This window comes from Charadrius vociferus, unplaced genomic scaffold (genome assembly GCF_000708025.1).
Source record: "Charadrius vociferus isolate BGI_N301 unplaced genomic scaffold, ASM70802v2 scaffold107, whole genome shotgun sequence".
Classification (NCBI taxonomy): domain Eukaryota; kingdom Metazoa; phylum Chordata; class Aves; order Charadriiformes; family Charadriidae; genus Charadrius; species Charadrius vociferus.
Genome location: NW_009649117.1, coordinates 176,782 through 201,558, shown reverse-complemented (window position 1 = coordinate 201,558; position 24,777 = coordinate 176,782). Strand labels below are relative to the sequence as shown.

The window sequence follows — 24,777 nt, the reverse complement described above, 5'->3', positions numbered from 1 at the left end:
CGACCAAGCCACCGATCCAAGTCACACGAGAGACACTGCGGCCACACGGCTGGAACAACAGAGCTGGGATCGGGCACTGACTGCCCCAGAAGTCGTCTCCCAGCCTCGCGGCAACGTGCTGGGAACCAAATGCACCCACACGGTACAGCAGCCCAGCCAGCTGCTCATCGGCCATTAAGTTCTCTCTGCAGAAAAGGTCTCCCAAGCAGCAACCCCCTTCCCCCCCCCCCCCTTTTTTTTTTTTTTTTCCAAAAAACCTTTTTCCCCCCCTTTTTTTTTTTTAAACAACAATTGCTCTCACCCCTCTTTTTTGGTAGACACACATACATACACACACTATATGTACACAATTTGGAACCGAGGATCTACGCAATGAAAAGGAAGCCAGCACCGCTCAGAGATGGTGCACACATTCAGCAGCTGTCAAAGGAGAAGTCGTTTTACTTTCTTTTAAACTTGCAATGTTTGTCTTTATTTTGTTCTTTATATTTTGAAAGTGAAAAGAAATAGTATTGAGTCAATTTCTTTTTTTCTTTTTTTAAATATTTGTTCTATGTATTTACAAGCCTTAAAGTTGCTCTAAAGGTTCTGAAAGTATCACTAGTACTTTTTCCCCAGGGTAGCACTGTTTTGAATGAGTTATTTTCGGAGCACTCTGGTCCGCAGCGGTTTTCTCAAATGCATTTCCTTCCGTTCCAAGGTTATGTACGTTTTGATTACTATTTTCTTTTTTAATTTCTGAAGCAAGCTGAGAGGCAGGCAGAAAAATCTGATGACAATTAAAAAAAAAAATTGATCTCTTCCTCATCTAGCTTACCCCAACCCCCTTGAAAGTTTTGTCTATTTATCATGCTTTGAAACAAAACTGAGGTGCATATGAAGGGGAGGGAAATTTATTTCTCTGCTTTTGTTCTATTATACAATTTGTTTACAGAAACTGCAAATTTAAAAATTACACTGGCATTTGCAGTCCTTAAAATAATAAATTAAAAGTTTTCAACTTTTTTTTTTTGCTAAACAGATTTGTTTCGCTTTGTGTTTTTGTAAGTATGAGTCCTTGTTTAAAAAGAAAAGAAAAAAAAAAGATTAAAACAGAAAATATTTTCTATAAATAATACATGTATTTTGGTTTAGTGCTCCCGCCCTCAGGTTTGACGTTTACTTTTTTTTTTTCAAGTACCTTTTTTCCTCCATGATCACCTTTGTGTTTGTCTATTTTTACCTCTCCCACTCGTGCATGTGTGGGGGAAAGGGGGGGTCTGCACGAGAATTGGCCTTGCTGCACTGTGATTGGCGAAGACGTGAAACTTTTTAAAAAAATACTTAAACTGTTTCTTTTTTTTTTTTTTTTCTCTGTATTTTAAGTTTTAATTATCCTCCGACTCCTCTTCAGCCTCCCGTAGCCACGTGAAGAATGCTGTGACAGATTTTAGCGCTACTCCTTTCCCGTTCTGCTCTGCTGGGTCCTTGCTGCTCTCCCACTTGTAGAAGGCATCCTCCGATATTACCTCCTCATCATACAGGCAATCAAAAAACATCCGCAACAAATCTGCAATAATGGAATAACGGGAGAGAACAGCTGTTAGTGCTGCGCAGTTTAAGTCAGCAGACAAAGACACGGTTACGGATAAGGGGATTAACGTGACCTTTAATGCACGAGATGCGGATACAAGTAAAAGGAAGGTCTGTGACTGAGTTATTGCTTTCTGGCTGGTTACACACAGCTGAGAGGGAAAAGAGGTCCCTCTGATGCCGTCCGATAACATGCTCCGCAGAAAAGGGAAAGCTGGGAAAGCAGCCGTGAGAACTTATTATCTAGGGATTGGCCAGCAAACGAAATCCACAGCAGCCCATCCTCCTCTCATTGGACTGCACAACCTGGCAGCCTGGCTCCTCTCCAACACCTGATTTTTCACGGCTCAGCAGGAGGGATAACAAACAACCAGCGCCTTAAAGCTAAGGACGATCAAGTTGTGTGTTTTTGTGCACTCTTTGATTTTGTGCTGCAGACTCCCCAGGAATCCCTGTTTCTTTAGCAACTCCCCACCTCTTTTCCAAGTTTTCTGCGGTGTCTCTGGGCCAAGACTCATCAGTTGTTCAACTTATTTTATTCCCTCCAAGTCCACTGACACCTGTGGTGCAGTAATACAATTATAATGCCCGGTGCTCTCACATGCCCAGGTATTATAAACTCAACAGATGATTTTCAGCTGCTCTTTTTTCCCTTCTCTTTGTATCAACAGAGGTTTGCTCTTCCATCTGCATGGCTGCTTACAGCACCAACCAAGAGAAGGCTGGCTCACCTCTGGACGAGTATTTCACAGAATTTTCAGAGTTGGAAGGGACCTCTAGAGATCATCTAGTCCAACTCCCCTGCTAAAGCAGGACTGCCCAAAGCACATCACTCAGGACTGCATCCAGGCGGGTTTTGAAAATCTCCAGAGAAGGGACTCCACACCCTCCCTGGGCAGCCTGTGCCACTGCTCTGTCACCCTAACATCTGGGGAACTGCACTGCTCTACAAGCCAGAATCTGGACAAAGAGAAACCACTGTACGCTATTTTATGTAGCAGATAAGACAAAACGCTAAAATTTAGTTTCCACTGTCAGGAAAAGCACATCCTCTTCCAGACCCCATTGCTAGATTTTACTCTCACAGAAACAACTTAGGCTATCAGGATTCACATCCCCAGTGCAGAGGCAACACTTACTAGGAGGCTGATCAAGTTTTACTATTGATGCTTGTAGTGCATAAAGTGCTTGTAGTTCCTTCTCTGTGTCTGAGTCTAGGTACTTGAGTAAGATCGGCACTCTCTGTTTGATAACAGCAGTGTCCACACGGAAGCTAGAAGAGTCCGCTGAGGGGAAGAGAAGAAAACAGGGTCAGCTTTGGTAGACAGCAGCAGGGGTGGAAAAGAGGATGGGAAACAAGAAGAATTATTTCTGATCCGTGTTTTTTTTTCTGGAAGTCTCGATCCTTCCAGTTCTCCAAATTCAACCAGTATCTGCAGCGATCCTGGCCCTAACCAGCCTGCTGCCACCCACAGAAGGATTACAACCTTACTTTGCAGTGCAAATTGTTGTGTTTCCACAGACAACTGGATGTCCAAAGTCCGTACAATGGCTAGGGCTAAAATTTCAGTTATATAGAAGGCTTTCAGAAAAGTGTATCTTTTTTTTCTTCTTAAACATACTATGGCAGAAACAGAATCATAAGCTGCACGTGACATAGGAAATCAGGAATATATAAAAATACACATTGGAAATTCAACAGCAACAGGGATAAATTATTCAGCAGCTTTTGAGTACATCACACAGCACAATTAAGCGATATGTTGAAAACAAAAAGGAAAAAACCCTCAATTAGAGGAAAGATCAAAACAAAACCCAGAAGATGTTCCCGATACACATCAGGAAACCTTTGTCCTGTGTCATTTCGCCATTAACACTAGGTGGCATCAGAAAGGTTCTGTTCTCAGGGAGAAGAAAGGAGCTGGGCTGTCCTTCCCCTTGCAGCAAGGAGTTCAAACCATTCTTTCCACCAAGCATGACTCTTACAGCTAAGAGCAGAACCGGGTGCTTTACAAGCGCAATTTTTTGCTTTGCCAGATGCCAACAGTAAAGTTAAAGAAAACAAAGTGAACTGACCAGATGTTTCTGGCTGCAGAGCTTTATTCAAGCCCCCCTGAGGCTCACACATCTGACATGGGAACCCACCCTTGCCTCCATTTCCAGCCGACTGTTGTACATTCAACTAATCCACATAAACCATCTTTCCAAAATTGCAACTTTGGACATAAAACTATTAAGACGACAGAGACGCAGGCTGGCTTCTCTTCTGCAACCCACGCTTCCAACTCGCACGTGGCAATCTGCGATGGTAGAGCGCCCACGCGTACTTGCTGACACAGGAGTGGAAATGCTAGTTATCTTAATAACGTCTGGTGCATTTCCACCTTCACTAGGAAAATCAATGAACAATCTGGCGTTACGCAGAGCTGTCTGAAACTTCTGCTCATGTGAGGTCACAAGGACACACCAGAGCCTCGAGAACACCACAACCAGCGAAGCACCTGGCTGTCGTAGGAGGAACGGACATCCTGCTCTCAAGCACCAGAATTCAATACGGTGCAAAAGTCTTAGTGTGTGATAAAAAAAAAAAAACAGCTTCAGGGTAGGGAAAAGCTATATGAACCTGAAAAATATAAAATAATTCTTTGCACGTTTGGTTTGTATGGTGTTTACATTGCAAGTTACTCACCTATAATAGCTGCTTTACAAACTGCTGTCATTAAAGCTCTAAGGAATGTAGGTGAACTCATCTGGCTTTCATCTAGATTAGCCTGAAATCAGGAGTAAATAGACCAGTTAAAAACACGCTGCTGCATGAGAGCAACCATTTCTAAACTCCACCGCTGAATTTGGCAGCAAGTTCAAGTTCAGCAAAAGCTGCTGCAGCCGAAATCCAGTTCACCCCTGTGCAAAACCTCAGCTTTCCCATTCCCTTCTGGAAACTAGCTCAGGTACATTGACATGCAACAACTGTTCTCACACGATCAATACACCATTTAACTACTCCCACAATTCATCATTTGTCTCGAGAAACAAGCCAAACCAACACTGCTTGGCTTTTACAATGCCTTTATACATTTTCTAAGAGTTTTAGGCTTTTTCAACAAATTTTACAGCATGCTCCTTGGGTGGAGATTTGTTTGCTTTGTAGAAGAAATTCAGAGAATGGCTATGTAACTTGTCCAAGACTACAAAGAGTCTGTGGGTGTCCCCGGATTTTCAGTGCTGCTTTCATTCCACTCTCGACTTCTCTAATGGGCAGGAGAAAAATGACATTTCTAACACATTGCTCCAGCAAGAGAAACAACTGAAGCGAAGCTGACCAAGATTTAGCTCTAAGCACAGATCTAAATGAATCAGGTTGGGTGTAATTTCAGACACTAGATTAAATATCTGGTTTGAAGGATACAGCCAGAGATAGAGGGCAGATGATCAGTGGGTTGACAGGGCTTTTTTTTCCTTTTTCTTTATTTTCTTTTTCAGTTACTGGTCCAACGCACTGGGAAAGGTACACATGCTCTCCGTGAGTGCCCAGGACGTTTTTGCAGAATGGCAGGGGGAATTTGGTAAGTCATGTTGCAAAAAGCAACAAGAAGCTTTTATCTCGTATTTTGGGAAGAAAGAATGTAGTGGTGTACTCCATCTAAAACGCAGTCAGTAGCCAGAAGCAGTGTTTTCAGAGTCAAAAAGTCTTTAAAGTAATTAAAAGGCAGTTAACACAGTTGTATGTTAAGATGGCTAAAATTCTTTCTTCCTAAAGCTTACTTTGAAATAAACCCTCTGATTACAGTTTAGATTTTAATTCTTTGGAAGTGTTGATTGCACAGACCTAATCATCTTCATGTCCTATGCCTAGGGAGGAACCTGCAGAGATGCTCCTTTAGATGGGAAAATATTTACGAAAGCAGTTAACGAACTGTGTGCAGGGAGGGTGAAAATAGTCTTTGTACCTCTACCCAGTCAAAGATTTGTTCATCATTCGCCTTGTCCTCAACAATGAGTTTTTCTAGCTGCTTGTTCAGCTCTTCTGCAGAGAGTTCTTTCTCTGAAAGTGCTTCTGAGGAACTGGAACAGTCGGACTCCGTGAAGTCCAACTTCTGCAACATCAGAAGCGATGATGAGAATTAGTTAAATATACTTTCCTATGCCGAATAATACCAAACCGAGGCAGCAAGCTACACTCCATTCTGCTTTCTGGCATCTTTCAACTGCTAAGTTATCATTACAACGATTTATATACTTTCTTCTGTTCCAGAGATTATATAGCATTTTACAAACATGTGGGAACTACATTATCCAGCAGAGACAACCAAGCATCTCAGAGCAACTCCAGCCCTGCACAATACCAGTGTGCACAAGATGAAGTGCATGTTGCTCAATGGAAACGACGGGGAGCTGGGATGCAATTACCAGAGCTGGCATTCGCTCAAAGAAATTGCAGCTAACGCCCCAATTCATTGCAAAATGTGACAGAGGATCTACAGTCCCCTCACCAAGCCCCAGGCCTTGGTAAGCCATGTCATTTCCTGCAGCGCAGCACTTCCTAAGTGCTAAAACAGGGCAGTGGATCACTCGGAGCTCCAAAGGGAGACCTCCAGCTTCTTCTCTGGGAGTACCACCAGCAAGAGCTGCAAGGTGCCTTCCATCAGGCCTGGCTCCTCTCGGCTGTGAAACCCCCCGGGATCGTAACACACGGTGGGGAGAGTGAGGAATTGCTATAATTTATTCTGGCCTTTCTGCAGATGGTCTGTCCTTGCTGCAAAACTCATTCTTGAGTTCCCTCCCTCCAGTTGGAGAAACAGATTTCCTAGAGGAAGCCAGCTGACGGGAGACGTGTGCCTGGGATCGGAAGGGACAAGCCCATCCTCCTGGTGTTTCAGAAAGGAGGCGCTGAAATAATCTAACCCCAGTGTGGTGAGGGAGACACCTCACTGCACGTCCCATACCAACTATACATAAGAATGGGATGGAAGAGTATGAACAAAGGGGACGCGGGGCCAAAAATCAGTGGGCCAAAATCATTCATTAAGCAGATGCTGGCTCTGAACTCACTTGTTCCATGAGAAAGGTATGTACATCCTCCCCTTCGGGTAAGTAGTCCTTCCAACTGAGGCCAGACTCCCTCCATAAGGCTCCCACTTTCTTATGGCTCTAAAACACAAACAGTTTGTTCATCTTAAAGACTTGAAAGGCAACCAGGGGAGTTTACACAAGCCGAAGTGGTGCAGCTGTGTCGGGAGAAATAAAGAACTGTTCAGCCACCAAACAAGATGCCTAGCAATGAAGTGACAATGTCTGGAAATCCCGTGCAAGAGAAATCATATATGCAATCCTGCCACAGGTATACACATCTTGTCAAGTGGTCAAACGCCACGGTGATGGGTAATAAACAAGGCATAACGTGACACGTGGGGTTTGCAACAACTTCAGCCCAAGATTACCTACAAAAAGTGACACAAAGGCAGTTTCCCACGGCCGTGACACAGAGCTGGCACTTAGATGACTTAGATTCTTCTCCTGACTCTGTCATTAACTTACTCCGTGACTCATTCTCCCCCTGCCTTGACATTAAGTCACCAGCAAATTGGCTACTTTTAGAAAATAATTATTTACATGACGGTTTTCTGTGCAGAGATCAAACCTCAAATTCAGGTACATAATATCAAGTTCACCTTTCAATTCCTAGAATTTATTGCAAACCTCGAGAAAAGCGCCTTTGTAGCACATACAGTTCAACCTTCCGCATCCTCTAATGTCACGCTGACCTTTCGGGATGCTGCCTAAGATGGCACATATACAATTCTGACAAGAATTAAAATATGAATAAAGACCAGCTCTTTTCACCCAAATGCTTTGCCGAAACATTTACCTTGTAGCACCTGCACAAGGAGATCCCTGCGTACCCTAAGTTAAGCGCTGGTAAAAGCAGCCACAGAACAGATAACAATTTTAAGTTTACCATGCAGATCATTAAGAGCTAATTGTGCATAGTTCCTGCTACAATTCATCAAGATCTGAATTAGATGACTGATATTAGACTGAAGTCCAAGTACTGGCCTGGACAAGATCGAATCAGAAAGCTGTGGCAGAAACAGAAACCCGAGGCTGTGCCTCAGCCCCTGGAGCACAGCGGCTTTTCTTTCACAGAGCAGAGAAAAATAAATGGAAGCTGACTGTCCAAACAAGCAAAAGACTAAAATACATAAATAAAAAGACACTATTTGCACTGCTAGACTGAAATGCTCCTGGAACACTCAACCTTATTTGAATGCATGCTTACAAAAATAAATAAAAAAAAAAAGGCAAGTGAGGGATTTTACAGGGTTTAAAATAGACATTATCCAAAGTGCAGTATTTAGCTGGATTAAAAAAAAGAAAAAAAAAAAGACAAAAATGGAGACAGAGTTATAGGGAAACCACCAAACTGTTTGGAGACAGAACTGTGCAATGTGTAAGAGAGCTCTAGAAGTCACAGGGTGAAAAGGTGTCACTACCCCTAGTGGATGGGTGAATCTCAAGAGTTGGCAGGTTTAGTTTGGGTAAGCACCCAGAAGTCTGAGAGGCCATCTGAAGCTTATCCGAACCCTCAGAACCTCTCCGGTCTGCAAGAACAGCTCTCTCGCAAGATTCCCAGCACTTGCTGCTTCTGGTCAGCCCAGAAATACCTTGAGAATGTCTCTCTTGCAGTATTTCAGCACTCTAGCTTCTGGAAGAAGCCAGGTGCAAAGGTACCTGCAAAAGGGAAAAGTGATGAGAGAAAAAAAAGTTAACTTTTTGGAACCTTGTAAGGCTCGGTTTGAAACTGGGGATGAAGAGGCAGGTTTCCTAGGTTATCTGGACTGGTTGGCCCATCCCTAAATGTCTTCACGTGGGAAACGTGTAGGCTTCAATGCATAAACATGTACGCGCTGCATCAAGCTCCTATCTACGAACGGTACACCTGGACACTTACCATTTGTTTGCATAGAAGGTGCAAGATTTCAGCAAGCAAGACGCCGGCTCTTCCCACAGGAAGCAAGGGTTTGCTAAATTCTCTAGAATGAAAGAAAACCAGATGTTTTTTCCTTATAATTTGAATTTGGAATGCAAGGCGAGGGGCAGCGATCAAAAACTGAGGCAGGAAATCACCTTTAACTGCTGCCAGGGATAAAGGAGTTGATCTAGCTAGCACAGCTGATAAAAAAGACTTCAGTGATGCAGTGCACTTGCCACAACAGGGCTAATTACGAAGACTTTTTTGTGTAATGTCAAATCCACTCATTTTTGTGGGACGCTGCAAACAGATAGCAGGACCCTTTGTTGGGGGAAAAAAGCTATTATTTTCTTAATACGCTACTTACAGGAAAAGGGAACCATTCATTTGGCTTCTCGTTAATCCCCGAATATAAAAGGACATTTACAAAATAGAGAAATTCTGGTCCTGGAAGCAGTTTCCAGTCTTGCAGGGAAGGTTTTGTGCCCGCGTTTAAGGCAATGCCCAGGTGGTGGTTATTACAGAGACATAAAGACTCCTGCACGATACCTTGCTCTCTTCAAAATTAATTCCCAGAGCCTCAGTGTGCTCTCAAATGACTCCAACTGTCCCAATACTGGGGTGTTTTTCAGCTCAGCTGATGCAAACAGGATTGGAGTAGTTTTATGGATACAACTTTCACTGCTGAACGGTGACTACAGAGCAGCAAGCTCCCTTCCCACCACAGCCTTCAGTCTGGTGCGAGTCCCGAAGGACGTGCAGCCAGCCTTTTATCGACTCCTGTGAGAAGCCGAGCCTCAAACACCACTTGTCTTTTATCTACTGATGGGAACCACGCTGTGAAAATACTCTAGCATAGCCAGGCAGAGCGCTCAGCTCGACCGACGCTGAAAAAGAACAGCATTGCTTACTGTATAAGTTCTCTCATAGAGATTCCTCCTTCTTTTAACATGGGGGTCACCAACTCAGCTAGGTACAACCAAATATGGGGTATATCTATGGCCATATCGTCTGCCATCTCCAAGGTATCTGAAAAGCTTTAAAAGAAGGAAAAACATCAAACGTTAAATGCAGATTCATTTGAGACTTTTCCTGCAAAGTAAATCTGCACTTTAAAAAGCCTTTGTTATAGAAACGAGGAGCAAAACGAGCAAGAAAAGGTAACAAAGAAAAAAACCCTATTGCTGTCTTATGCTTTCAGTGCTTCAAAACTGCCAGGAGTGAATGAGCTAACATGGGGAGTACACGGAAAAGAGATTGCCTTCCGTAAAACCAGCAGATACATCCAGGAGAGCTCCATTTACAATAATTCTTTTATCTCATTAACAAATTGTTTGCTAACTAGTAAAACCTGTAAAAGTAAAAAAAGCATTTTTGTTTCCAAATACAAAATATCTAACAAATGGAGCCTTCTTAAAAAAAGCCAAACATTTACAACAGGGGGACTAATACTAACAGAAGTCCAAATGTAAGGTAATTGGCAAAATGTCTGCAAGTATGCAAAACAACACAGGAAAAAAGTTCAATAAACCAGAGGGAGACTTCCATCCAGAACAGAAAACGGGGCAGGACAGATTAAAAAAATTGCTCCCCAACTCTGAATACAGTTTCCAGAAGCACTCAAAACTCTTCTTTCCAATAAAAGCTTGTAGGTGGCTACACTTCCCAGGCCTGGTACAAGATGATCATTTTTCCGGTCTCCTGCCAGTCTTCACCATGATTCATCTCTCCCTGAAAACCTTGAAAATTCTGGGGTCCAGTTTAGTGACCACAAACACATGTTTTCTCTTGTGCTTCAAACGCAGAAACCATCTCCTGTGCTTTGTCCTTATATCTTCTGCTACCAGTTCAACCGAGGTCTATCCAAGCGTTTCTGCCAGAAATTGGTTTCCTGTTGTGTATCTCTCCAGACCTGCGCTGTGACCAGCACTCATCCCATAACCCCTAATTACACAGTAATTTGTCCTGTGTGAATAAGTATAGTGGTTTTCCGTGTTCTTCTCATGTGCCTGCTGAACACCACTTGCCCTTTCATCATCTTCAGGAGCTGTTTCACTTTGTTTATGCCACATTCAGGCTATTTCATCAAGATCCTACTTACTTGGCATCACAACCACTTATCCACACTCCAGGAAACACAGGAATGGCTTTAATCACAATCCATTATGGAAATGTATCACTTCAAACCAGTCATTTTGACCATCAGCGACTGTGTGGACGCAGACAAGGGCACTCCCTGTGGATCTGTATTTTTTTAACTGCTGTTCCATACGGCTTTTAACTCAGGCTGCCTAAACTTTTCCTGTGAGCCACTGGATTGCATCGCGACGAAATTCACTGCCAGACATGGGCGCAGGGAGATCACCATTGGAGCAGTCAGCGGTACCATGACGAGACATGATGCAAATAAAAGCAGCAAGACGGGGTAACTACCCAGAAACGCAGGATCTGAAAGCATTACTTGCTCTGCCGGCTGCTTTTCATGGTTATCCCTGTTTTAATCACCCTGTCTAAGCCCCAGTGAGGACTGGTGGTGCTGTGGACCTCTCTGGGAACACGGATCCTTTTACAACTGGACACCAGTTCAAATCCAGGCTGGGAATTTAAGCAGAGAGCTTAAATGAAGCAACAGCAGAAACTTAGATCTCTAGAGGAAGGTCTAACCCATCTGATTTTGCATCTGGCGCATATTCTCCTCAGCCACTCGAGTACACGCCTAGTCCTTAAAGTTGAATTGTCCTGAGAAATTACATTGTATGGGCGAAGCTTGTTTTGCCAGTGGGAGAGTGGCTGCGGTTCTGTGGATGCGTGGGACTTGAGGCCACACAGCTTCCAGGCATTAATGTCACGTGAAGATTTTTGACTTCTTCCTCCTCTTTTAATCATATTCAGTGATGTGCCAAAAGGCAAACATTGACAAATGCATCACAAAACAGAGATCTAAACACACCCATTTAAACAGACACCTACATATTTGCTTAGAAATAAATACTTACATAAATATGAAAATATTTACATTCGCTAAAGCATGTCTTCTGCATCTCCCCTCCCGGTGGAGCATTTGAAATACTTAAAAATACATTACAATAATCTTATTACTTATAAATACTCCTCCTGGAGAAGGCAGGATACCAAAGCAAGGTGGGAAATCATTCCTCTCCAACACAAACAGTGTCCATTTGCAATGAAAGCTCAAGAAAAGTATCCGTTTCTACATGCAAAATACAAACCCCTTGAAGAAATCCTGCTTGCTCAGCTTTCCCGACTGCACCAACTGATGTAATAACTGGCCCATGTGATCCCTGGTGATCTGACTCCTCTCCAGCGTCGACTCCACTCCCACTCGCACAAAAACAGGCAGCAGATTCTGGGCGCTCAGCTCCTCCACGCACTGCATTGCTTCCTGTTCAAACGACACACAGGATCATTGCCTGAACCGAAAACATTGAAAAACGGTGCAGAAGAGTATTTTCTACTGTAAGACAGTTTAGGGTGCGCTGCTCAGCACCTGGTACACAGGATGGGGATTTTTTTGATGGCAAATTAAGAGACAGCGAGCTTTGGTGTTTTGTTTTTGGAAATGAGTACCTAGTGAAGCTGCCAGGCAAAGGTGCTGAACTAGGGTGTGGAACCTCATCACAAACCAGCCCTGAGATGGCAACTGAATAATAATAACGATGAGAATTTATACTACGCAGACAACAGAATTTTTAAAATACACAATCATGCTCCAGGGTACAGTTTGGCTGCTCAGCGAAAGGACAGGAATTGTCTCCTGGTTGCCACCAAAACGCCTATTATTATATCAAATGCGAAGCCAAGTCAAAAAGAGGACAGTAGGTTAGATTCGTTGCTGATCTGATCTGGCACAGAAACGCCTGCGTTACAAACTCGCACCATATAAAGCAGCAGAAAACAGGCGGGGAGCATTTGGAGGAAAATTTCCTCTTTAGAAAGCTTCTACTTTCTGGCATGTGCTTTTTGTAACCTGAGCAAATACACCACCCTTAGAGACTTTCAGAGAAGCACTCAATGTCACACTTCAAAAATCTCCACTGTCATCAGCAAAGATCTTCACTGACCTTCTAGGTTCAGCCCAACGGATCTCAACGGGCTTCCAGACTAAAGACATTTGCTCTTTCTCTTAGGTTATGCCTTTACTTAGCAAGAACTGGCAGCCCCACATGCATTTCGCCAGGCTCCGAACGGCTTTTTTCCACAGGTCACAAGCCTGATGGTCCCAGACCGCACGCTCGGGTCACAGCTCTTCCGTCAGATGTGCCCGATGGATCCCAGTGTCTCTGGGACGGACAGGTGAACACACCGCTGGTTGACCTCGCTGTCACTAGATGCCGGCATACAGCTCAGCAGTTTTAATTTACAGTCAGTTTAAAGACCAAACTCATGAGAAACGGCTGTTCCTCTGCTATATACTATGTTAACACACTCCTACATGGCCTTATTAATGAGAGTTTAAGGTGAATTAGTCAGAAGCTTTGTTGCACACTGCATTTGAAGAGCACTGAGAATTTACAGTCCTCAAGTAACCCCCTAACGCAAAGGAGCTGCCTCAATCGGATGTACTTTTTAAATCAGAGGTGCACTTGTCTAACACAATTCAACCTTATTTCCAGCCAGCCGTAAAAAACATCATTGTATTCGCACGCAGAGAAACTGAAGCAGCCCCTTAGCCCCGCACATCCAGGGGTTAGACTGTGAAGTTTTATCGCAAAAAGCAGCGGAGGCTCCTTTGCTAACCCACCCCGCCGTCCCCGACTCCTCCTGCTGGGATGTGCCAGGCCAGCAAGCCGGGGGACATTGTGAATCAAAGCATTTTTTTTTCTTCCAAACCAGGATTTAATAATTTCTCCCGATAACTAGATGTGAGCCCAAACCAATCCATCATAAGAATATTCCTCTTTCCAATTTTAATTGCAAGCCCTACGAAGTACAAGCAGCTTTTGGGGTGCCAAACCAGGAACTCCCTAGCACTGCCATTTCAAACTTGGCAGGTTTTTAAAATTTATTTCAGCAAAAGATCAAACCAATCCGCTTTGCAGCGAATGTAATGCCTCTCGCAAACTCCCTGGACAAGCTAAAAATCCATTTACAAGGGAAACAAAATTTCAACCTTTAACTAGGAAGTGATGACAGCTGCTCAGTAATTTTCAATGTTTATTAAAAATACTTCAGAGTGGTTTGTTCAATATTTAGTACTGCTTTATCTGCCTCCAGATCAGAACAGCACATGCTTTGATAACTGAATGAAAACCTCAGTTTATTTTCCCACTAGTTTTTCTGCTTCCAAAATTGCTGTTATTATGGAGCTGCTCAGTGATTCATGACAGATAAGCATACATCTTGCTACTTTAAACACACAAGCTGGGCTATTTTTCCTATTACTAACACGGCAGAAAACAAGTTTGGGAGACAACTCTCCTAAAAATGCTCATGGAGCTGCTGCTGCCGCCGTCAATTTTGACAGGCGCTGCTGTTTCTGTTACCTCTGCATGAGCTGGGTACAGGGACAGGACGCTGTTCCTGGAGAGAAAACACACACTGGTCCTGAAGACCTTTCTGCTAAGTGAGGTTTTCATATTGCTTACCTTAAAATCATTAATATGCAAGAACTCATCAATGATAGATTTGCATTTTCTCTCTATTTCCTCTTCTGATAGCGAAGGCTTTTCTTGCGCTGGAGCTGGGGGAGCTTCTGGCTTGGCTGGTAGAAATACAAGAGGAAAAAAAACACCTTTGAAAAAGGAAAATCAGCGTCATTTAATAGGGATGATGTTCTGAAAACAGAAGTCACCGGAACAGGGTGTGTTCCCTGTCCCATCATCAGGCATGGGTCACTTCTTTCTTGGCGACATTTCCCCCTGCATGAACTCCCAATATTTCTGTAAATCAGCCTTCTCGCAGAAACACGGTTGGCAGTGACACAGGATGCAACACCTTCAAAGCACTCCATCAACATTAAATAATTAAACTTTGAGCTGTTACAGCGTGCTGCAAATTTAAAACATGCTGAGCGCGATGGGCAGCAACCCAAAGCAATCTCCTGATCACATCCCCAAAACCTTGGTCCTCTTTACAAAGTCCCAAAGCTTCAAGACGAGAGTACGCTGTGCTGGGTCAGTCGAGATGGATTCCTCACTGTAGCAGCTTCGAGATGTTTCCCAGGGAAGGAGCAAAACACTGTATCTATCGTAAAGGTTCTGTCCACAGGGAACATCACCCTAAGTGTTCTCAATTCTTTCTTACCAACGAGGCAGCTCAAGCTGGTGGGAGCAAAAAGCGGGAGGTGCCACGAGGTGACAAGCCACCCCAGTGGGGACTAACACCACACGGCACCAAGATGTACTCAGTATAAGGGCTGGCAACAACACAGCACTAAAAAGATGCCGTGCACGGTCTGCCCCAGACCCAAATCAGTGCTGCGGCCCTGGGAACTGTTTGGAAAAGGTAGTTATGGCTTTACTGGGAATTGAAGAAGCAGTTCTGCAGAACTGACTTTGATTTTGGGGACTTCGAGCCCAGAAACCAGTGGCGACAGCGACAGGATACAAGCAGGCAAGACTCAGCCATGGAGCGGTGTTTTGCTGCTATCTCCGGCCTTTCAACTCCGATGAATTCTAAGGAGGAGCTGGTGAGAGGAGATGACACCGAGGCTGTATGAATCAGTTGCGTTACGAACCTTTGGGAGGCAGATCACAGCCATCGCAGCTTGACAATGCGTCACTGCAGGCCAAATAATCACACCGCGGCACAGAAATCTGTCACTTTTTCTGATAGATTTTTTTTCCCTTATGCTTTTTCACGCATTCAGCAAGATTCCCCGAGCGTGGAAGAGCTGCTTACCAGATTCCTTGGCTTTGTTCCTCTCTGCCTCCGTGCTGTTTCTGTCCATCTCCATGCCGCCTGTTAACTGCTTCACCGTCTCCAGCATCTCCCTCCGCTGCTCCTCTTGCGCCTGATTGTCGAGCAGCAGCTCTTTACTGCTGCTGCCCCGTAGGAAGGTGTTGGGACGGGAGAGGGAAGGTGGGAGAGGTTTGTCGTTCTTCTCCCTGCCGGTGCTCCCGCGACTGCGGAACAAAACCACACAGGCTTAGAAGTTGTGGTACGAGTAAGCCCTGCTCACAACGCCGGTCATGTTAGAAAAGATACCGGATAGCGTTACAGTAACTGCAGGAAAAAAACCAACCACAACTCAAACCCAGCGGGATTGTTGTCCTGACCTTTTACAGGTGTAGCTACACACAATATAATCAAAATTAAGTCTCAGAGATGCACAAAAATCCACAGAGCGGCCAGGCAGAGCCAACATTTCCTACAGAACACATGGAAAAGCAGTAATGTCCTTACAGCCCTCGTTTTATATGTAGGATGGTGAATTTTATAACGTAACGGCAGTTTTACTGTGAAATGGTATGAGTGGTGTATTTTTTTTTTACCCATTTCTTGAAAAATAATTTCAGAATAGTGAAGGTTACCAGCAACAGGTGACAAGGATCTGTCCTATTAATTAGTGAGTTAATGAGCAAGATGAGCAAAACGATACCAAAAGGGAATAATCTCCAGGTTTTAGGTAAAATAGGAGGGAAAACAGAGGGACAAACCCAAGAAAACAGCCCAGCAGCTGGTGTGTACTGGAAGGAAGAACCAGCGACATTTTAAATGAACTGTACATTTATAAATCATGTCTAGAGTTAATAAATTATTAGGGGTTGATACATGTTTCATGCTACAAGCTGGAGCAGCTGTAGCGCCAATGAAATCGGGGTGTGGGAGAGCGCTGCGCAGCCTTATGCATGCATCGCGTGCTGCGGAAGCACGGGCAGGCTCGGTCACACCTCATGGGAAGGGTCAGACACAGCCAGAGTGTTTTTAAAAGCCCTGCTAAATTTCTGCAAGGTTTTAGGCGTGTTTTTCTGGATAAATAAACCTACTGACCTGGCTGAACCCACAACCATTAATCCAACCTATTTATTAGAACATTTTATCTGGAGAGTTTTTAACCTGTTATAATCTACTAGCGAATGTATCCTTTAGCTAAAGGGTGACTGAAAAGTGGGAACTAAAACATTCACCGCAATGGCTTTAAAAATTAATACCACCTGTCTCTCCTATGATATTATAAAAAATGCATGTGTTTTAAGTTAACTCAAAGTACACGGGGTGGGGATAGGGGGAAGACCCAGCCGTTTCTGGAAACTCAATGAAATCCTTTTCTTTCTGTGTGCTGGCAACTAGAGCAGCAAGTGAAAAGTGCAGGCGTATAGAGAGCGGAGGGGAAAATCACCGGCGGACCGAAGCTTACCTAGTTAAGGCCCTGCGAGAATCTAATTCTGAGGATGCGGATGAGGCAGATACAGATGAGACTGGAGGCTGCAGTGCAGAGAATCTGTTCAAACTAGTGGCACTTGGTCGTAAAGAGTCTGAGAGATCGTAAAGACAACACAGAGAAGACCGACAACAAGGTCAGTAGCTGCTGACACCTTGGCACCACAAAATCGTTTAAGCAATAGCTGGTTTTGGAGCGATGGGGAGAGAACAGAAGGGAAAAGGCTGGTCCTGCCTTGCCGGGCAGTCACACACAGAGACGAGTATTCCCACCCAAGTCCACACTTGGCAAGGACAGCTGGGAGCGAAGCAGAGGGTGAGGGCCCCTCCTGACTTACCCATCTCGCTTGCCTTTGCTCCACCACTGCTGCCTTTTCCCCAGCTGCCCAACTGGGCTTTAGGCACAAGCTGAATCTTCTCGTCTATTGTGGGCTGTAAAACACATCGAGACATACCATTACAAGGGCAAACTGTACATCTTAATTATAAATGGGGTATTTTTTGGCAACAATCCTGTCTTGTGAATACCAAAATGTGCTTTATTACATTTTTGGAAGACTGAACCCTAGCCAAGGACAGAGGAGGCAAACAACAAAGGGCAGTGCAAACAGCCTCTTCCAAAGTGTCAGTGAAAGACACAACGACCAGGAGCTTCTCTTCATGGGGAACTACAAAGCTCAGTAAGGAGGAAAAAGCACAGTGCATCAGTACTTGAAAGATGTTCAGTTTGTTTGAGATGAATAAACGGTTCTGCTGTCCACTCCACCAAAGTCATGGCTTTGGGGGGAATCTGCACAGTAACAAACAAAATTCAGAGGGCAAAGAACCACAATAGGTTGCAGAACTTGGAGGGGAAAAGTAGTGTCTGACAAAGCGAGAACATTGATTTTACAGCCCTCAGTAGGTGAATTTATTGACAAGGAGGTTGTGACCCCTCAGATTTCTTCGTATGAGCTCCTCTCTCCTTCCAACAATGCCGCTGTTATGGAGCTAGCTCTGTTTGTACTGTATTTGTACTAAACGGAGAAGGACTTTTCCCAGATGAGCTGTAAGCCCAGACAAAAGCCGGCTGAATCCCTCCTCCTAATTAAGTCCTGGAGTCTTGTTTTACAACTTTCACAAGGAACAAACTGAGTTTGATCTGCAGAAGGGCTACGGTCTGTCCAGGTACTGCTTTACAGCCCTCCGACCATCCACGCACTGAGAGTAAAATTCAAGAAGAGTGACATTAATCGGGACAAGGGAATGTCTAGGAAACACCCGGATTTATGTGAAAGACGGAGTTCTCCTTGGTGAGAAATCCCAAAACTGTTCTGAAGATCATTAAAAAAAAAAAAAAAAGGAGACATCTCCAATCTTGCCTAACCTGTTGCCTGAAATAAATCTCTTAAAATCCCCAGTTTAATGGTAAAATAACAGGAAAATGCTCATCTGGAGGATGGGCGTGAAAGTTTAACATGTACTGAGCGATGCAACCGCATCGCACCGAAGTCCAGAAACACAGTAAAAGTGGACACAGCTCTTCTCGTACTACTTGAACCTTTCAAGCCTGGAGCGTTGCCATCTGTGACACGTCAGGAACGTTTTGTTTTCAAATTGAATGTGGCATCGTCACTCTGCTAAGAAGCAGCGTCAGCATAGGGTCTTGAGAACTTGAGGCAGCGAAGGATTTCTATCAGACGTGTGGTTGAGATGCCTTCCGTAATAGCCCTGTGATGTGTGCATCACCATCCCACATGACATCCCTACTCTCGTTCTCTTTTTATCATCTAATAAAAGGCAGATTTTCCAACTAAGAGAACTTCTGTGTTGCTAAAAGGACACTGCGAACCTGTATGCATACGCCTCTCCCTCAGAATAGGTAAAATAGGAACATTCAGAAGACAACGGAGTCTTCCTTTGTGCTTTATTTATGCACAGTACTAACTCTGGGGATTTAAAATGGCCCTAAAAAACAAGTTTTGACCTGTAAACACCGTAACGGTCTTTCCTAGATGGACAGATACAATAAGATAAGACCTCAGCATTTTTATTGCCCTGAACGAGTCTTATGCTGGCACCTACCTTGGTGATTTTAAGGAACTTGGTGGGGTCCAGCACTCTGCTGTTCTTTGCCCCCTGCACAGTGTTCCAACCGCCTTCATCGACACGCTGGACACCTGCCAGATGACAAACACAACCGCCCTTAGCTCGTCCCCACTGCTCTGGCAGCACCCCGGGACAACACAGGCGATCATCTCCAAGTTCAACAGGAGGAGGAAAAGAAGATGGCACGTTTCTGCTAAGCCTCATCACAACTCTGTGCAGAAATCACATCTTTCGGAGTGTTTCTTCAGCCTAAGATGACATAACTAGCTTGCCTGACTTTATTATTACAAAATAGCCTTGACATAAAAGATCTCACTATTTTCAAGGGCTGTTTTTGGTAGTGATTCTTCCTGCTTAGGTTTCTCAGCGAGTGTCCTTGCGATCTGGACATGGCTGCACACACTGTGTGTTCACAGGCTCGCAAACAGAGCAGACAACATGTCTGTGCTAACTGAAAGCCGCACTCGTTCACGGATTTCAGCAGCGCTAGGCTACTTCAGCCGCAGAACCGCTCAGGCAGCCCCAAGTTCCTTACCTTCTCCTGATGTCAGTGTTAGGATAATGAAAACAAAGCCTATCCATATTTTCTATATGCCCTGTTTCCACAGCACTTGTTATTTGACAACCCTTAGTATTAAAGAATCCCAGAGATGACTTTCTCCTTGCCCCGCTCTGTCCCACTCTATTTTCCCAGTCACTCCAAATCCATCTTCAGGTAGCGTCAGCCTCAAGGGCTGGCAGCAATTTAAGGTAACATCAAGACACTTTCTCCTGCTGAGTTAACACCTCACAACTTTAACAGCTAAAGACAACGTGGTTACTCTTGAAATTAGATGCTATTCTCTTGAAATTAGATGCTGCTGTACGCAAGAACGGATGGCAAATCTCATTCCTAAGCAGTAACTTGTTATAACAGATTTCTGGCAGCCTGTCACAAAATCAAACATGGTTTGCATGAATGCGAAACTTAAGCACTATTGGCCTGCAATTGTTTATTTTTACCCAAGGGAATTGCCCCTGAAAAATCCACACAGCCAACCCACGGCAAGTCTGTTCCTTCTCCAGCCTCGGCCGTAATCAGGCCCCAACTCCCTTTGCTGATTACACTTAGGAAAAAACCTGACTTTTTCCTTTTATGTGAAATTCAGGCTATGGCCACTGGATGTGAAACGAGTGAAATGAGCAGCCAACTTGGCTTTTACTTTACCTGGTCTCCTCTTCTCTTTGGTCATGAGTTGTTGGACTTTCCTCTGTTCTTCTTGCTCTTCAATCTTGGCTTCTTTATGAATCTGCTCGATGGTCTTTGGGCCCTGGTCTGCTCTCCGTGAAACCCAGTTGCACTAGGAAAGAAGCAAACACGTGCTCAGAGATACTTCCAGGAGAGTGCCATAAATCGGGTATTTTGAACACTGCGAACAAGGCCTAATCCTCCCACCCTTGTAACGTGTGAGAGGGGCTGCTCCCCAAGGGACCGGGGAAGATTTGGTGGCACCGGGTCATGTTGCAGACACGCTTATCCCAGCACCGCAGGTCAAAGCTATAGTGTCTGGTATATAGAGTCTGGTGTAACTTTTGGTGGAGAATGGAGGCTGCAGTGACTTTGGAGAGGCATGACTGAATTCAAGACGTTTTAACCCCTGGCACCCTGCACATTCCCAGCTTCCCAGACTTTCTAGGTTCAGAAGACAGAGAAGGACGAGAGGGAGGCGGCTGTCACTCTCTATCTGTTTGTTACTGACGCTGTTCGTTGGAGCCCATCCTTCAAGCTTGAGGAAAAAAATGAAACCCTGAAAATAAAGAAGCAAGAAGCGACTGCGTTTTATCTGGAGATGGTGCTTTGCCACTCCAGGGACCATCATGGCTGAGACAGGAATCCTGCAGAGAGAGGTGGAGCTGTCACTCCACTGAACACTTCCACTGCTTGATGTGTCTATTCAACCATACGCTGTGCAGACCCACCTATCCCCACAATAACCAGACTGTCTCTTCATCTTGCTACAACCTCATTACAACTTTCAGGGTAATTATCTTCGCGTACCCTGCAGTCAAAACGGTGACTTCAGCCTCCACAAAACCCCAAACCAGCTTCAAAACAGCTATTTGAGGTATGAGTAAAACCCGCTCAGGATTTCAGTCAAGCGCTGACTTGAGACCAGCGCTGCTAAGGCCACGCTTTGCCACCTACCTGGGGGAAATTACAGGTGTTTGGGAAGGTTTGTGCAAGCTGCAGACATATCTTTAACCACGCGGTGTAGAGCCACCCTTCACTGTACGAGCCCCCAGGTCTAACGACGGGGCTACGTTCAACACCACTGCTTGATTACAACGTGGGCAGGTCCCTGCCTGTGCTGTACGCGCACTTGTCTACACCAGGTTATCTCCTACCTGTCGTTTTTGGAGCTTAGTGTGGACCCACTATCATCATGTTCTGATTGAGTGCAGACTCCATTTGCTTTTCTCTGCACAATACCAGTAAACAACCAGCAGACGCCTGGCTGTGCTAGCAATACAGGCTAATACAGGACCATAGAATCACAGAATGGTTTAGGTTGGAAGGGACCTTGAAGACCATTGAGTTCCAACCCCCCTGCCCTGGGCAGGGACACCTCCCACTAGACTGGGTTGCCCAAGGCCACGTCCAGCCTGGCCTTGAACACCTCCAGGGATGGGGCCTCAACAACCTCTCTGGGCAACCTGCGCCAGTGCCTCACCACCCTCAAAGTGAAAAACTTCTTCCTAATGTTTAATCTAAACCTGCCCTCTTCCAGTTTAACGCCATTCCCCCTCATCCTATCACTACATGCCCGAGTAAAAAGTCCTTCCCCAGCTCTCCTGTAGCCCTTTAGGCACTGGAAGGCGGCAATAAGATCTCCCCAGAGCCTTCTCTTCTCCAGGCTGAACAGCCCCAACTCTTTCAGCCTCTCCTCATATCCATACTGCCATCAAAAAGAGCCCGTCCAGTTTTTACAGCCACGCTAACTGGTCCCCCTCACTTGTGGGGTACGCAGCTCAGAGCACTTTGGTCCCATCAGCACAAGTAAGTGCTGGCAGGAAAGAGTTCCACCCAGAGCGCACGGAAATGCAGACAGCAAAGCACAGGGGATGCCGCAGGGGAAAAACACCCAAAACCTCTGCTGTGAAAAGAGTTCAGGTGTGTCTGCTACGACAGGGCTGGACCGGCATCACCAGAAACTGGTACGGGGATGCATCTAACAGTAAGCAGAATCAAAACACCCAACACCAGCAGTCTGCCTGTTTACCAACCTTGGCCTTCATTAAGGTAAAATGGAGAGATTTCTTGTCTTTAAACAGCCAGACTTTTGGGATAAGGGGCACAGTCCTCACCCTAACATCCCACTAGTGCCGTAAATACTGCAAATCCCTGCTCTCGCGTGATGACTCTTCCAGCCTGGACACGAAAGGGAACATACTCTTTTACTTACTTGAGTTGGTACCTACCAGCCTTAGGTCTATTACATCCTGAAGCATGAACCGAATCCTTGACGATGTTTTCCTCTCTTTCACAATCTTCTCCATCTGATTAAAATACTGGTCCATGCGAGGCTACACAAGAGAAACATCATCATCAATATGTCTCAGAAGAAAAGGAAAATACTCCCTCAGGTGGGGAGTCAGTGGGGTCTGCGTTACAGAATTTCTGTGCCAGAAACACATCTGGGGACCCCGAGTTGCTCTCCAAACTGTTGGGTCTCGTACGCTCCCCCAGGTTGGATTTGAGTGTGCGCAGTGCAGGGCGTGCAGGAAACGAGGCACAAGTCTGTGAGCACCTCCTTCGTTTAGCACACACTTTCTCTGCATTTTTAATTACTCAGATAATCCACCCTCTACATATACATAAACTTGCCATTCCTTAAAAAAAAAAAATAAAAAATCAATGTGTTTTTTTTCATGGTACAGCTAAGCTGACCTAAAGCTGAGTCCTGTTCTACCTCTGAGCTCCTCCTTTTCCTCTCAGCATGTGTGCTGTGTATCCTCACCTCAGCCCGAGAAAAACTGGCTCAGGAAACTAAACGGGCAGAGAAGTAACCCTGCAAAGGTTGTTTCGCTGCTTCACCTCCCTGACCTGTCTCAGCCGGGGTCAGAAACGCTGCTTCTCTCAGCAAGAAGCTGTTTAATGGGTTCAGCTGTAGCATGAAATCCCACAAGCTCCTTTTGATCCGCAAAGTTGTGATGTGATGGAATCCAAATCACTTTGCACGAAGACATGGAATGGTATCATTAGAGAAACCTCCATTAGTCTAAATTTGACTCGCCAGGCTCTAAAAAGCCTTTTTGCCCAAAACAGGGGCTCTGGCTTTTTTAAACGAGAAGTTTCAGGGCAGTTTTATAAAATCTTTCCCGCTCCCTTCACTAAAAACTAGCTAAACCCCTAAACAAACAAGAATAACCCTATTAAAATTTGGTTCTGGCCTTGCCTTGGAAAGTTTCAGCTCTGAGATCAAATGTTTCCAAAGTTAGGAATGACGGCGAAAATATTTGAAATGGACTTTGTCCAGAAACTTTAACTGTCACTAACACTTCAGCTTCAATAAAAACGCATCATAAAACATCTACCCCATTAATGGAAAATAAAGGAAAGATTCTCACTCAGTCTTGATAGAAATAACAAATCACAAAGACAGGACACGGGCAGCTTCTCACAATGGGCAACACGACACGTGCGACACACGACCCTGCTGCGCGCACGCTCCATGCTACACAGTGCCACAGCCTGAGGTTGCAGAACCCGCCGGTGGACCAAACCGTTGGCTTTTACAGTGTTTCCATGCTCATAAAGACCATAACAGCATCCAGGACTCATCCAGCATGACCTCAGCTACTCCTTAGAAGAAGTCAGCCCCTGTTTTCTTCCCAAAGCACGTGGAGAAATTTAATCTCCGCTTCTGGCACTTTCAAACCTGCACCAACAACGCACGAGTCGTTGCGTTAACAGCGTAGGGTATTTACCCTGAGGGATTAGCAGTAAACTAAGCTGTTTTGGTCAATGCTCCGCAAAAGTTTGGAAAACTGTTTCCCCATAAGTTTTGGGATTGATCCGCTGTGATCCCTGCAATCCAGTGCACTGTAAGGGAACTCCCTTCCCCGCGCAGCTGAAAACAATTAGCTCAGTTTGTTTCCAGAGCCGAGTCCGACTGATTTCTGGCAAACCCCTCGAACGCTTTTTCATCCCAAGCCTGGCTTTTGCGAAGGAGAAGCAGGTTGTCTGTGCCAAGAGAAGCTCACCGAGTGCGTACCGCTCCGTGCTACATATACGTTTGTTGGAAAATCGGGAGGAGGACGCCGGAGCGCTGCAGTTGCAAAACAGCTGCTTCATTCCAGCATAGCCGGAGATGATGATGACACAAAATAAATGCATCCACCATGGCTCAGGTGGGGCTTTAGGCCAGTTAATGAGGTTTTTTTAGATTTAACCCAAACAGTACATTCAGTGGTAGATTTTGTAGGTAATGTAAACCTTCATAAGTAAAGAAACAACACTTCAGAAGCTACACAATAGAGGTAAATTCTATTTGGAAAAAGAAACCCGTAGGCCACATGGAGTGCTTTTAGAGTGTTTGCTTGGATTAAATATTTAGAAACAAGTAGTGACTGCAGAATGCTGTTCAAAATGATACAGAATCTATTAGAGAAGGGAGCGGGGCCAGGTGGTGATGAAACATCCACAAAAGAGCGGATGATTTCCTCATGCCATACAGAAATCCCTGAAGAAAAAAAAATAAATCTTCAAATAAAAACACCCCACACCCAGTTTTCCAGCCCTGCCCAGCAAGCCTCGTCTC

At 44.8% G+C, this 24,777-nt stretch overlaps 1 protein-coding gene across 1 annotated transcript in view; it reads right to left on the bottom strand.

The window, feature by feature from the left end:
* Positions 1 to 461: 461 nt before the first annotated feature.
* EIF4G3 (eukaryotic translation initiation factor 4 gamma, 3) overlaps positions 462 to 24,777 on the bottom strand; it is an 81,436-nt gene continuing 57,120 nt past the window's right edge. The window contains exons 19-33 of the mRNA XM_009888342.1: positions 22,436 to 22,540; positions 20,184 to 20,316; positions 18,953 to 19,047; positions 17,227 to 17,320; positions 16,866 to 16,983; positions 15,407 to 15,630; positions 14,152 to 14,267; positions 11,776 to 11,948; positions 9,457 to 9,582; positions 8,525 to 8,606; positions 6,625 to 6,723; positions 5,523 to 5,669; positions 4,262 to 4,343; positions 2,712 to 2,858; positions 462 to 1,549 (exon numbers count right to left, since the gene is read on the bottom strand). Coding sequence (XP_009886644.1) covers positions 1,368 to 1,549; positions 2,712 to 2,858; positions 4,262 to 4,343; positions 5,523 to 5,669; positions 6,625 to 6,723; positions 8,525 to 8,606; positions 9,457 to 9,582; positions 11,776 to 11,948; positions 14,152 to 14,267; positions 15,407 to 15,630; positions 16,866 to 16,983; positions 17,227 to 17,320; positions 18,953 to 19,047; positions 20,184 to 20,316; positions 22,436 to 22,540 — 1,923 coding nt within the window. The 3' untranslated portion in view covers positions 462 to 1,367. The remainder of the gene's footprint in view (positions 1,550 to 2,711; positions 2,859 to 4,261; positions 4,344 to 5,522; positions 5,670 to 6,624; positions 6,724 to 8,524; positions 8,607 to 9,456; positions 9,583 to 11,775; positions 11,949 to 14,151; positions 14,268 to 15,406; positions 15,631 to 16,865; positions 16,984 to 17,226; positions 17,321 to 18,952; positions 19,048 to 20,183; positions 20,317 to 22,435; positions 22,541 to 24,777) is intronic.